The sequence below is a fragment of the Saimiri boliviensis genome, chromosome 9 (assembly GCF_048565385.1).
Source record: "Saimiri boliviensis isolate mSaiBol1 chromosome 9, mSaiBol1.pri, whole genome shotgun sequence".
NCBI classification, from domain to species: Eukaryota; Metazoa; Chordata; class Mammalia; order Primates; family Cebidae; genus Saimiri; species Saimiri boliviensis.
Window position 1 is genome coordinate 88,046,040 of NC_133457.1, and position 15,492 is coordinate 88,061,531.

The following is a 15,492-nucleotide window of genomic DNA, read 5'->3' on the forward strand; positions in this document are numbered from 1 at the left end:
TAGACTACAATTGACAAAAGCATAACTCAAAATAACTTAGGACATAGAGAAAGTATCAAGGGCACTGGGTCGTTTCCTGTAATTGATGGAAAAACTGGACAAACTGCAGCCAAATAATGCATTTATAATATAAGATCATCAGGAATTTGGAGCTTTCTTCATTGCCATTACTCTGCTCTCTTCCTGAGAGCATTTTTCTTTTCCCTTCTGATGGGAGCTTCCCCCTAGCCACCAACTTCACCAAGAGTTGTCACATATGATGTCTTTGTGATTCCTTCATTTTCAGTATCAAGAATCCTAGGAAAGGTCTGATTGGTCTACCTCTCGAACAATCCATCAGGTAAGAACCTAGCAGTGTCCATGGCAACCAAGTAATTGGAGCTGGGAAAGAAGCAGTGACCAGAAGAAGGGAGAGTATAGGAAACATGACAAATGCCTATTACCTAGGATCCCTGTGGGAAAGCAGACAGAAGGAAAGGCGTGTGTTGTTTCATAACTTATGTGGGATCTCATAGTTCTGCCTCATATTCTTTTAATGAAATAGGTAATAGATTCATAATCACTCAGTTGACTGCAAGAATGAATGTGTAAATGAGACTGACTTCCATTCTTTATAATTTATGTCTTTTGAAATTAATTTGTATATCTCCTCTATCATTAAAAGTTTCAATCATTATTCCTGGCTAGAGGGCTTGTGATATTGGCTTTATGCATTTCTGTTGTGATGTGAACTATACTGGACTAGTTTACAAACATCAGGAGTCCTGGATATAACATGGGACTAGCAAGCTCTCCAATTAATAAAAGTAGAGAAGCTTTTGTATTACGGTTTAGGGCATCTATGTTGGCTATGTAGACATACTTATGCTTTGGTTGATATTTTGGGCTGTATTCTGAAGAACTGTTGCTCAAATATATTTTTTTTCAGATAAATGAAGCGCTGCTGTACTAAATGGTATTCTGATGGCATAAGGAAGAGTTCAGGCTGCTGGTTCTAGTATGTCCTAGTCCTCTTGACATTCCTCTGCCAAATGGGAACAGTTTAACGTGGTGAAATGAAATGAAAATGAACTTAAAGAGAATTCTTCAACAGGAAAAAATAAAACTCCCCAGAAGAGCATTGTCCATGGCACAGAGCAGAAGAAAGGAGAGATGTTTGTTTCTGTTGAAGTTTTCACAATCGGAGGTTTGCAGCTGCATCTCTGGGAGTTTCAGGTGTATTCTTAGCATCCACTGGGGAGACCTCTTCCCTTTCCTCCTGCTAGTTTCCTGAGTCATTATTCATTTGTACAACTGAGAAAATGCTAATTGTGTGCTCATATGCAGAACCCCCAAAGTTTCATGTCAATCCACCACGTTCCTGAAATGATTCTTCCAACAGTCTCATGTCATTCTTATGAAAACACTTGCTATTACACCTTTGAATCCTAGCAGTCTCAGTGTTAATTATTAATTTGGTTGTATCAGCTTCAGTGCTGTGTACCATAGACAATAAATGTAAGTGGGGTCTGTAATTATAATTGATATCATTGTTCATTACACAAATAATTCTATTTGAAGAGATCACATGAAAAAGGATTTTAAAAGAGAAAAAGCACTGCTAATTTCCTTATAAGATGTATGTCAAACATAAAAAGGGGAACAGTCACAATTTCTTGGGCAGTAAGCGTGCTGCTTATCTGCTTCTTATGAAATCTGTTAGACAAAATTAAAACTTCATTCCTTGAAAACTGATTAGTGAACTAGGCACACGTAGTTCCTCATTAACTTACAATTTAATGACAGAATTCTGCTGAAATATAATTTTCTCATTTGGAAATAAATTTGTTTTAAATTACCTTTAATTATACCTTTCAACTTTATTTTAAACTTTTGCAAGCTAGATTCTTCTCTCCAAATGAAGAGGGTATTTGGCCCTTGGTAACTCAATCCCATTAGTTCCTCCTCTGCTATAAGAACGATTCTTTGCCTTTGGCCTTGTTTCACCTTTGATCATTCTCACTGCCTGTGGAGGCCATGGAACAGTGACTCTTAAATACAGTTTTGTTTTTTTCTTGTCTTCTAATTTAAAGGTAAAATATTGTTATCAGTTTACTGAATGGCTCTTCCTGACTTTCATATTGTGGATCCTTTTTATAGCTTATTAAAAATACCATTTACTGGATTTCAGAACATCATTCTACCATTTTCTAGCTGGGACTTTCTGCTAAATGCTATCTAATATCTACTTTATCCTTCTTGCCTAACAGAGACTCAACAGTATTCAGGTCAACAATATGTCCAACTGAAAAAAATATATACATTTTCCAATGTTCTTAGTAGCTGGGTGGCCACCATGTGCCACATGGCAAATCACATGTAAGCAGATGCTGCTGGGGATTTTTGGGAAATGTGTTTCCTGACATAGGTGCTCTTTTCCTTTCACTGTTGGGAACATAAATGGAATGGCTGGAGCTACAGAGGCATCTTGATCTATGAGAAAAAGGCCACGAGAATTGGCTTTGTTACCACTCGGCTTTGTTATCTCTGAGCTCCTGAATCAGTGCCAGAAACCACCTGTGGAGTCCTAATAAGATAAGTGAGCAACAATGAGGAAATTGCCCTATGTTGGGGAGAACAATCTGAGATGGCTAATCACAGACAACCCCCTGGCACAACATTCTGTTCCCAAATACCTCCTTCAGCATATAGCACCAGTAACCCCAGCAGTGTGACCTCATTCTGCACATAGCCCCTCCATCATGACCTATAAAACTTCCCTCCAATCCCTTCCTCTTTGCAGACAGCATCTTTTCTGCTGTGCTGCCCATTGCACCTTTGCAACATGTCTTCATACTTTCTCTTATAAATCTGTCTTTCTTTACCTATGACTGTCTTGATAAATTCTCTTACCACTCACAATGCTCATCCCAGCCAGTAGCACCCATGAGACTACCTTCAGGCTTCCTGCTACATGAGAAAAAAAGTAAAGAAAAGCAAAACTGAACAAAACATAAATTAAAAATTCTTAATTTGTCTTAGCTACTGTTTGATTTGGTTTTCTGTTACTCCAGGCCAAACGCAAGTCCTGAGTGACAGAATCATGTTGGACAAGTCTTTTTAAATTTGTCCCCCAATATTCATATATCATATAAAATGGAGGTAATAATATAATTTATTTCATAGGGCTTTTGAGAGAATTGGAGAAATTCATGTTAGACCAGTGGCAGGTGTAACATATGCTTGTTAAATAACAGTAACCTAAAAGACTATTATTTATCAATGAAACTGAGACTGAGTTTCTTAAAAGTGGTTCCGAGAGGTTGGAAAGGCAATGATCATGTCTATGTCCTAGTTCTGTTTCTTGACAACTATTCTGAGCATTTCTGTTTTTAAATTTCTGGGGGTTACTTACATATTTCTATATATGTGTGTGTGTGTATAATGTTTTTTTCTTGACTTCTTTTAGAATTTGACTATAGTACCCTGCTCTGATTGAAGAGGCTTTACATCTCTGACTCTATTTCTTGCCTACCCTTTCTCCTTGCTGGTGATAGAGTTCTTTATTTGCTTTTTCTTTTTATCTTGGCTCACCACAACCTCTGCCTCTGGGCTCAAGCAATTCTCCTGCCTCAGCCTCCCAAGTAGCTGGGATTACAGACAGGTGCCTGCCACCAGGCCTGGCTAATTTTTTTTTTTTTTTTACTTCTAGTAGAGATGGGTTTCTCCATGTTGGTCAGTCTGATCTCAAACTCCCAACCTCAGGTGATCTGCCCTCCTTGGATTCACAGTGCCCTGTCCTCCCTGTCACCTCTACAATCTCAAACTCTCTTGATCCACTCATTAAAAATAGTATCCCTTGGCTCATCTGTGACAGGAAAACATTTACCTGCCATTCCTTTTACTTCCAACTCTCATTAGCTTAAACTCACTTTTAAATTGTCAGTTTTCAATCTTGTTCTGCATTCACAATTATGACTTTATTTGCATATAAATTGATTCTGGAAGTTAAACACGAATACAATAAAAATTTACATGAGTATGAAACTGCAACTATAATTTTCTGCTGGGCCATAGATTATAATATAGCATAACCCACATGGTAGTTATAACCATAACTGTAGTTCCAACACCATAACCCACATGGGGAACATTCCTAATAACAAGTATATATGGATCTTTATAAGTTATTTCTTCAGTTTTTGAAAATCTTGCATGTTTTAGCATGGTTTATATTTGGATAAAACATTTCTGGCACATTTATCCCACCCCTCTACCATAACTTTCTTTTGGGGGGAAAAATAAGCCCTTTTCATTTATCTGTCATCTTCCAGCTTCCTACTAATTACCTGAACCTACTCCATTCCTATACTTGCTATTTAGACTTTAAGACCAGTACTTTTGTTTAGCTCTCAGATGTTTTGTTGTAAAATTTTCTTAATTCCCCTCTTCTGATTTCTCCTTTTCATTAGCTGATTATGCCTTTAAATATTTGTTGAATGAATAAAAATTATAATACAGTCATTAGGAAAATGACTAGTAAGGTATTTTCAAAAAGTGTTTTTAAACCTTAGTGACAGTTTATTCATTAGGCATTATTTGGCTTAACTACCAAATTGGTTGCCAATATCAAGGTGGTAGGTGAAACAGATCAACCTGCCTTTCTTTCTCAAAGTATGTCAGATATTCCCCTGCCACCACCAATATTTTAGATGTGGAGGGAGAAATTTAAGAAAGGAAGCCAGATTTTCTTAGAATAATTCTTCCTTCTAAAAAGTCATGGTGATTTTTTTTTTTTTTTTTTTTTTTTTGTGGTAGCCATGTTCCTGCTTCCAGGGTAGGCACACAGGTAATGCAATCAGGGCTTCCACAGCTGCCAGGCATCAGAAGCTAGGCAGGCAGGTACTCAAAAGATAAGCTTGTCCCTGTGCAATAGATTAGATGGAAGGAAAGAAGAAATGCTATTGCTGAAACAGTTTTCTGTTTTCTCTTTCGGGGGAGAGGTGGGCTTGTACTAACAATAGCCCACAGTCTGAAATCACAATCATTTCTATGTCGCAGGGTTGACATTTTTCCTTCAGCTTGATATTAATTGTTTTTATGTGGGCACCACTGAACACTGGCTGGCTCCGAAAAAGCTCTTGTTTAACGAATGCAGAAGATACACAGGAGACAGAAGGCAGGGGTGCTTTCTTCCATAATCACCAGAATAGCAATTGCTTCTGCTTCTGTGTGTGTAAGGGAGAGACTGAAATCCAAGTTGCCCCACCCCTTTGTTTTTTTACAAAAATCTTTTCAATATGAATGTCTTTCTTTTGACTTATGAACTTTCTTTTTTTTTTTGAGACGGAGTTTCGCTCTTGTTACCCAGGCTGGAGTGCAATGGCACGATCTCTGCTCACCGCAACCTCCGCCTCCTGGGTTCAGGCAATTCTCCTGCCTCAGCCTCCTGAGTAGCTGGGATTACAGGCATGGGCCACCATACCCAGCTAATTTTTTGTATTTTTAGTAGAGACGGGGTTTCACCATGTTGACCAGGATGGTCTCGATCTCTTGACCTCGTGATCCACCCGCCTCAGCCTCCCAAAGTGCTGGGATTACAGGCTTGAGCCACCGCGCCTGGCCTTTACTTATGAACTTTTAAACAAATGTTCCCAATAGATGATGTTTTCACTAAATAAAATTTTAAGTTGTGCATCCTTCATTTGCTTGACATATCCAAAAAGTGCAGAACATAGAGTAAATCTCATTTTCCAACAAGGGACACCTACCACTACAAAATTCCAAGACTAATAGTGCAATGTATTGGCATAGTAAGAACTTGGACCTTTTTGTGATTGTGTGGAAGAATAGCCTAAGATGACATAGGCATTTTAAAAAATATGATAAGGTCAAGAAGAGCAGGTAATGATGATCTCACAAAAACACAATACTCTATTGACCTAATTTTTCATGTTTGTAAGCAGTGATCTTTTTGGCACATGTATTCTACTCACAAGGAAGTCATGCACAGTTTTCCATTATGTCCCAAAACACATTGCTAAACACAATTTATGGTGCCATGTTTTCTTTTTCTTAATCATTTTTCACTTAAAGTCAAGCTTATAGCTATTGCTTACTCATCATAAATTGGCTTGAAATCCAAAATAGAAATGAGATAAAGTACACATTTGGTACAGAATATATGCAAGTGTTTGAAAATTCTTACTTCAATGTATATGTCCCCAGAATAAAAATAAATATAAAAGTGTCATGTCTCTTGAGGTCATTTTTAAATAGCTACTACTATTATTTTAGAGCAATTCTAAGAAAATTTCTGAAGTTTTTGATGAATGGCCCAGAGGTAGCCTTAGCAGATCCCTTCACTTGCCCCTCTTTCTTTTCTACTTCCCAACTTCATTTCATAGGCTATAATTTCTTTCGCTTAAAAGTAACTCCCCTCTCTGTGATGTCTTCTCTCATTTCCTTGGCCTGAACAGTGTCAACTATTTTGCTTAAGAAAGTACAAATTAACTGGTGGGTAGGGAAGTGACAGTCACAGTAACTCTGAGTGAGAATGAAGTTAGCTTTGAGAAAAAAAAAAAATTAGGAAGATGGAAGCCTTTGTAATGAATGCCACCTGAGTCCTCCTACTGAGAATCCCAGCAAACTGGAGAGAGAATTATTCTGGGAAGAAGCTTGAGCAACCAATCTGTTAAGGGTAACCAATCTGTTCCTCCCAACTCTAAATGAAAAGATTGGAACACATGATGTTAAAAGCTGCTACGACTCTAAGATTTTATGTGACCTATCACTTATTTTCAAGAGTTCAAAAGCCTCTCCTTTTCCTTTCCCTTTCCCTTTCCCTTCTCCTTCTCCTTTCCTTCCTTTCCTTTCCCTTCCTTTCCTCTGTCACAGCTCCCACATTTATTGAGCATCTACTACATGCCAAGCACTAAGCCAGATCCTGGGAACACAAAACGGACTAAACTCTTGCTTCTGACTTTCATCAGCTCACAAAACAGGATAGGTTATCAGACACACTGATGAATAATTACAGTGTAATAACTGCAATTGAAAATATGTTCAGGGTTCACAGAACAGGAGAAGAAAGAACAATGGGTTATTCATGCAAGTCATGGGAGGGAGCGAGAGATGGATGAACGAATTGATGCTGATTCTCTCAAGAGGCCTAGGACTTTTCTTCATGGACAAAAGAGAAAAAGCCAGTTTAGAAAACCACCATATTATAAAGGCGTTAATATTTATAATTATAAAGGCAGAAGAATTACAAGTAGTTAGGAACTGCTGGAGCAGAATGGTGCTGTGGTCAAAGTGGTGAACCATTAGTACCTGAGAGTAGGGGCTATGTTTGGTCACTGGAGTTATTGGTGCCCAGTGAGGTGCTTGACACATACTAGGACCTCAATAAATATTTGTTCACTAAATGCACAGAGCTTCTTTTTTATGGTAATAGAGAATGAAAATGATTTAAAATATGATAATGTTTGAGTTAATTTTTTAAAGACCCTTCTTATGCAGATGAGCAGGAAGATTTGTAGAACAAAATATGAGAGAATTTAAAGAAATAGGTAGATAAGGACTATAGATGAGACCTGTCGAGGGCTTAACAAGATGGCAGGAAGTGGGGGGTGGAGGGGGGAACACCAGGAAAGAGATGTGAGAGCTAGTTAGGAAATTCAGAGAGCTAGTGTGCTATCTAGATTGTGCAGAAAAAACTGATATAGAAGAAGTTAATGAAAACTTCCAGAAAATCCTACTCATATCATTGAAATAAGTGAATTAGACTCTCTAAGATATAGCTACAGAGGGGGAGAAATTTAAAATTACAGACACTAAAGACTAATGTTCAGCTTATAGAACATATTTTTAGGGAGCACATTTCTGGCTGGGCACGGTGGCTCATGCCTGTAATGTCAGCACTTTGGGAGGCCGAGGCAGATGGATAACAGGAAGTCAGGAATTCAAGACCGGCCTGACCAATATGGTAAAACCTCATCTCTACCAAAAATACAAAAATTAGCTGGGTGTAGTGGCATGTGCTTGTAATCCCAGCTACTCAGGAAGCTGAGACAGGAGAGTTGCTTGAACCCAGGAGGCAGAGGTTGTAGTGAGCTAAGATTGCACCACTGCACTCTAGCCTGGGTGACAGACAGAGACTCTATCTGAAAAAAAAAAAAGAAAAAAAAGAAAAAAAAAAAAGCATATTTCTTCTGTGACAGCTACTTCAAAATGTAATAGTTTAACATACAGAGTTTTTTTGGCTAAATTATGTGTTTGTGTGAAATAACATTAAAAACTAAAATGGCTCAACAAGTTTGGAAAATTGACAGTATCATTCAAAGCAGTACACATAAAGATGTATGACCAGTGATTACACTTCGATACGCAGCCCTCAGAAAGGCAGATGTTTGCAGCATCATTATTTGTCACAGCACTAAACTGACAACTACCTGAATGTCCATCAACTAACTGTAAGTAAATTACTGACTACCACTTAGCAAAGAGAATGGACAAACTACAATCACACATAAAATATGGAAGAATCTCATAAATCTCATAATACAATGTTGAATAATAGAAGTCAGACCAAAAAGACTTTATTGTATGATTTAATTTACAGATGTTTTAAAACAGATAAGACTAATCTATAATGTTAACAGCCAATATAGCGGTACAGTTAGAAGGATGGATATCTAGGGTGCTGGTTGTGCTGTTTCTTGATCTGGGTGTTGATTATGTGGATAGGTCCCCTTTCCAAAACGACATCAGGGAATAGAGTAAGGATCTGTGCACTTTTCTGTGCATGCTACATTTCAATAAAACATTAAATAATCTGGCTCAGTTCCCATGAGCATGACATTAACTGGCTGCCTCTTCTCAGCCTCATTTTTCTGCTTCTTTCTTATCTTTTTACGTTGGAGTGTCAATGATTCAGGCCTTGGACATCTCCTCTGTCTACAGTCACTTCCTGGCTAATCTCATCCAGCTTCATTAAAAAGTATGATGACTTTTTAATACAATCAAATACCCAATGACCCCCACATTTACACGTTATATTCGGCACTCATTTCCAGGCTCATATATCCAACTGCCTACTCAAAATCCCTACTTGCGTATTTAATAATAATCTCAAACTGAACATGACCAAAACTGAGCTTCTGTTATATACTCCTAAACAAAAAATTATATTTTATATTTTCCCTATGCAAGTAAATGGTATTTCTGTATTTGCCTCTTGGGCCAAAACTTTAACATCATCTTTGATTCCATGCATCTTTCTTTTACATGCAACATAAAATTCATAAGCATATGAATTTATGCTTATACATTTATTTATAAGAAATTCCTCTATAATATACGTGTGTGTGTATGTGTATATGTGTGTATACATACATACATACATACAAATTTGGCTTCCTTTTAATTTCCTCCACATTCCACCTTGGTCTAAGTCACTAGCAACTCACCTAAATATTTCAATAGTTTGGTAATGGATCTGCTTACTTCCATTGTTGCCCCTTCCCCATGCAGTCCATTACTGATTAAATGTTAAGTCAAATCACATCTGTCGTCAGCTAAAAACTCCCTCGCGGCTTCCATCTCACTCACAGTAAAAGCCAAAGTCCTTCGAAAGCCTATACCACCTATACTACCCTACAGCAAAGTCAACTGCAGGTGCCTCCTCAGTCCCCTCTGCTACCTTCCCTCAATCTTGGTTACCCAGCCACTGTCAAGCTTGCCCTTGGCTGTGCCTAAAGTACATCAGACTATCTTTTGCCTCAGGGCTTTTCACTTGCTGTTCCCTTTACGTGCAGTACTGTCTCTCCAGATATCCTCCTGGCTTGGTCCTTCATGTCCTTCCAATCTTTGCTTATGTGTCACCTCGCAGAGATGACTGCACTGACCACCCTATTTAATACCCTTTTCTACTGCACTCTCCTTCCCTACTTCATTTTTGTCAATATCACTATCTCTTCCTAATACACTGCGTGTCTTATTTCTTTATTTTATTTATAGTGTCTCCCTCACTAGAATGTATGCTCCACATGGGCAAGGGGCTTTATCTATTTCCTTCACTGCTTTATCCCCAGCAAGTACTTGGCACATTGCGGAAGGCTTAAGAAAATGCTGTTGAATGAATGAGTGAACGAATCCAAGCTCTTCATTTTATGGATGAAGAATGTACCCAAACCGTCAAAGGGCGTGAAGGCTCATATCCATTTGGCAGAAGAGTAATGGTGACATTTCTGATTTATAGACATCTCTAGTGCTCTCTCCCCTTTACTGTGTTCCTTCCTGGGTCCTGAATTTCAGGACTCATGAATATAAGTTCTCCCCTGCTTATCTCCTTCCCAATTATGGCCTTTCGTGGGAACATATTTTATTTGCAACAAAGTTTTACTTTTTTCAACAGGGAAAAAACACCTGTTATTTGTCTCCTCCAGCAGTAATTTCTCCTTTGTTTGGTTTGCATTTGTTTAATCAATGGGTTGAATGCTGTAAGGTGAACTTGTACAACATCGTGCAGCGATCATGTTCTTCTTGACTTTTAAATTTGGCCTAAAGGCATGATTTGTCTCCCTTATTCTTTAATTTTCAAGTTACATGTTTAAAAATGGAACCTGGAGACATCCAAAAGATTTTCTTTTATATTATTCTGCCTCTCTTTCCTTTACAGCGGATGTGAGATGCTGTGGTTAAGAATAGGATCCAATCTAAGTCACAAAAAAGTGGCTATTGTAAAACTTTTGAAAAATTTCCACAATGACCATTAAGGGGACAGATAGCTTTCTGTCTATTGAAAAAGGTTGTGCTAAAAGGCGACATTTCTTAGGCACCCAGAGGGCTCTAAGAATGGTTTGGAAGTTAAGAGAATGAACAAATATGGTGGGGAGTGCTGATTCTGCTCTGCAAGATAATGTTATGTGCTTTCTCCATTGTATTCAGTGGTCAGGACCTGAGGTTTTATTTAGCACAATGTTTTTCCTACTTAATATGAATCTAGACCAAAAATCTGCCAAGTGGAAGCCCCCAGGTCTTACTCAGACCACAGTTGTGTTTTTTGGCTCACATGGTGTTTCTAAACAACTGTTGCCACTATTCAACATCTTTCATGGATTCTCCAGCTCCTTTTAGAAGAAAATACAAGATCTGGTAATACTGTGCCCAAGCTTCTCTAAGGAAGAGATTGTCAAAATGTGGTGTCTGGACCAGCAGCATTAGAATCATCTGGGAACCAGTTAGAAATGCAGATGCTCAGGCTCCATCCCAGACTTGCTGGGTCTGGGGACCAACAATCTGTGTTTTAACAAGCACCCTAGGTGACTCCCATATGTGATGCTACAAGATAGCAGTGGTACTTGGAATTTTTTTTTTTTTTTTTTGAGACGGAGTTTCGCTCTTGTTACCCAGGCTGGAGTGCAATGGCGCCATCTCGGCTCACCGCAACCTCCGCCTCCTGGGTTCAGGCAATTCTCCTGCCTCAGCCTCCTGAGTAGCTGGGACTACAGGCACGCACCACCATGCCCAGCTAATTTTTTGTATTTTCAGTAGAGACGGGGTTTCATCATGTTGACCAGGATGGTCTCAATCTCTTAGCCGGGCGCGGTGGCTCAAGCCTGTAATCCCAGCACTTTGGGAGGCTGAGGCAGGTGGATCACGAGGTACTTGGAAATTTTAAGTTTCTGGCTAAGCAATTGCAGTGGGGTGAGGGGCAAGGGGGAAGGGGATATTCTATAGAACATCATATCCATGAAAGGCAAATATTCTCCATAGCTTCATTAATTATACTGGGAACATCAAGTAGGTGCTCAAAATCTCTATAGATGTATTCCTGATGGGGATTTTTACAGGGATTGGAGATAAAAATCCTTAAGGAAATTTAGTGGATAGGAACCCACAGAGAGAAGGAAATTGAATATATTTTAAATAGGACTGGGCAAAGGCTTAAGGCAACTTAAGATACGCAGATTTTGTGTAATATTAATATATTCACTCTGTGCAAACGCTTCCCTGAAAGTTACTGTCAGTTATTGTATGTTTTTAAGTGAGGTTTAGTGCATCTCACCAATTGGTCACTTTTTAAAAAAGGAATATACTTGTTCTGGGGGAAAGATATTTTAAAAATATTTTGCAAACATTCAGAATCTGTTTTATTCTGTATTCATTTATCCATCCAACCATCCATTCCTATGTAGAAAAAAGCATATGAAACCCAACATGTTACAAACAGATACCAGAATCTGTGCTATTGCAGCACTAGTACAATGCTGCCACATAGACAATGTTCATTGAACTGAAATCTCTCCAACTGTAAATAATACTATAGAAATAAATGGGTAACTTGGTTCTTAGAGAAAGATTCCATTTATAATATACTTGGAAAGAGTAGTTTCTAAAGATCTTAGAATATTAAAACTGGTTGGCATTTTATGCATTCCATTATAAGAATTAAAGTCAATATTATGTAAATGTTAGACATAAATCCCTGTCAATAATCACTAATGAATTAGAAACCAGGCCGATACATCTGATATAGCTCAGAAAATCATCAGAGCACTGAGGGTTAAAAAATTGTAGGTCACCATACTCAGACAAGGCACACCAATGTGAAGTGACCCTGTACTAGTTGTGATGCATGACATGAGAAGCTCTGTAAGGCGCATAAATTCTATGCAGAACTCAAAGTGTTTTAGATTCATAATCTCAACTCTTGAAGTTAAATGATGGAGAAGGACCATCACTAGTATTCTATAAACTAAAAACATGGAAAAAGAATGCTCTTCCTTAAATATGTTCATTTCAGTGTTCTTTTAATGGCAATTGGACATTTCTAGAGAAAGCATTGCACTTGAATCCAGGGGTCCTAGATGTTCACAGCTTCTTGTTTGCTATATTATACCTGTTTTCTAGATATTTTCATATTTGAAAGGCTCACTCCTAGTGGAATAGCAGCTCCTTAATGAGTGGACCATATCTAATTTATCTCTCTAGTCCATAACTGAATAAACATTATTTGTTCTTATTTAAGTATTATTTTTATTATTATTTAAAATTTTTATTTTAAAGTATTATTTTTTCATTCTTCGACATATTAATTAACTAATACATGGATTATGGTGAGCTAGGTGCTACACAGGGATTAAGAAGCTTAAAGGGGGCTGAATATGTCCGTCTCCCAAGAGAGAGCTGGAAATGAGATGGACTTAGAAGTGGCATAGGGCTGAGGCTAAAAGAGAATGACTTGGGAGAAAGCGTTTAGATGAAACAGAATGTGTTTTTGTCTGTATTTTGTTTGGCAAAGAAACTATATAAAATGCCTTATTTTTGTTGTTGTTGTTGTTGTTTGAGATGGACTCTTGCTCTGTCACCCAGGCTAAAGTGCAGTGGTTCAATCTGGGCTCATCGCAGCCTCCACCTCTTGGGTTCAAGTGATTCTCCTGCCTCAGCCTCTCAAGTAGCTGAGATTACAAGTGCCCACCACCACTCCCGGGTAATTTTGTATTTTTAGTAGAGACAGGGTTTCAACATGTTGACCAAGCTGGTCTCAAACTCCTGACCTCAAGTGATTTGTCCACCTCGGCCTCCCAAAATGCTGGAATTAGAGGCATGAACCACCGCAGCTGGCTAAATGCCTTATTCTTAATGAAAAAAAACTTCCTAATTCTTAAATCGATGCCATTATTCGGAATTGTTTTAATTGCACTTGGCAGCTAAATTATTTTTAGGTGAAATTTTAACACATGCTAAATATGACAAAAATTCAGTCTTTTGCAGGCATTAATATGATATCTCAAGGACTCAGATCATAATGATAACATTTAGTGGTTTCCATCCACCATACCTTGGCTACTTCTTCTTGGAAAGCCACGAGATTCAAATGGGAGATGTTGACGAGGTCAGGCCCATACACCACTGTGATCATGCGCTGCTCCAGGCGTCCGATGTTCCCCACGTCCAAAAGTTCACGTAATTTGGGGTCCTGGATAATAAATGTTGAAAAAAAATTAGTCTATAACTAGCGATTCCAATGTGATAGCATAACTTCAACTTCTGTTGGGTTCCAACGATTTCAAAACAAAGTTGCTTTTACTCTTACTAGAAAATTGTAGTTTAAGGCTCCCATCCTACGAATGGTCTAGAGAGATAAAGCGACTTGCCCAGAGGTAGTGGAGAGACAATTTCTGGCTCAAGACTTACAGCCTTTAGTTAAGTGCTCTTTCTGGGATCCTATCACACATTTTTATGTGGCATGGTTCTCTCTTTCCTGTAATCATCACGTAAACTGTGTATTGCAATGAAAAATCTCTATTCTTCTCATCAATTCCTGGATGCACTAAGACAAGGAAGGTAGTTATTCTGAAATTAAAATATGAGAATGCCTACCGACGACTAGGGAAGAAACATAGCCCTGGCACTCAGCATAGACCTGCTCCAACACTGAGTACTGATGCAAAGAGACGGCATTAGTGTGAGCAAAACCGTGGTGCCTGCCACGCATATGTTGATTTCAATTCTGTCCTCAGAATGTATTTGGATTTGGACATAGGGAACTTCTGCAGTCTTTTCAGAGCAAGTTGCATTCTTAGGGGTCATCATAAGTGGAAGTCCTTTGGATATACAGTCCTGCTGGGAAAGGGAGTGTTCCAAACATTCAAAGTTCAAGGTAAAACCTAAAATAGGGCTCAGTCAGTTTGGCTGAATTGATTTCCTCCCATAGGACAGGCCCTGACGGAAATGAGAAGTCCATGCAGAAAATTAGCATCAAATCAATCACTTAGCAAATTTGCTGGCTAGCTTCTGAGCCAGGAATACACTTACATTCTTATTTATTTAGCTAAATACTGGGCCAACAGGGCCTGATTACTTACTTAGACTGGTTATTCTGACCTCTTTTTGGAGGTTTTAATATACATCATCCTTAGGAAGAAATAGCAGATGTTAAAACACACACACACACACACACACACACACACACACGAAAGAAAACAAACAAAACCTTTCCAGCTGAGCTGCTTTACTTGGTACCAGAAATTCTCTCTTTAGTTAATAAAACTTTCTCTGTTTGGCTGCCTGAAGAGTCACATTTTCAGGAAAGTTATGAAGAAAATCCCGTTTCAAAGTTCTGCCTAATATAACTGAAACCGCACTTTCAGTAACAAGCTTATCAAGCTTATCAAGCACATCAAGTCTCCTAGAAAGATCAAATGCTACCACAAAAGCATCCATTTGCATGACCCAGAAAAGGAGAGGTCTATATCAAAAGTTTTATTAAATAAACAATAATAGCAAAAAGGGAAACATAGCACTCTACCATTAATGAAAGATTAAAGGAGAATGTTCAGGAAGAATGAATGTTTTGTGAAGGCTAATTAAACATTGATAACAAGGTGTTTTATGAATTGATTAATTGCACTGAAGTTTTTGAACACCACTGGGACAAGGTTCAAAGAGAAAACATATCAGTACCTGTAATTTTGTGGGGTTCTTTTTGGTATACTCAGAAGAGAA

At 38.3% G+C, this 15,492-nt stretch overlaps 1 protein-coding gene across 2 annotated transcripts in view; it reads right to left on the reverse strand.

Annotated features, from left to right (window-relative positions):
* Positions 1–15,492, reverse strand: part of PLCB1 (phospholipase C beta 1) — a 724,287-nt gene that overhangs the window by 233,710 nt on the left and 475,085 nt on the right. For both annotated transcript variants that reach the window (XM_074406258.1, XM_074406259.1), the window contains exon 4: positions 13,826–13,963. In XM_074406258.1, coding sequence (XP_074262359.1) covers positions 13,826–13,963 — 138 coding nt within the window. The remainder of the gene's footprint in view (positions 1–13,825; positions 13,964–15,492) is intronic.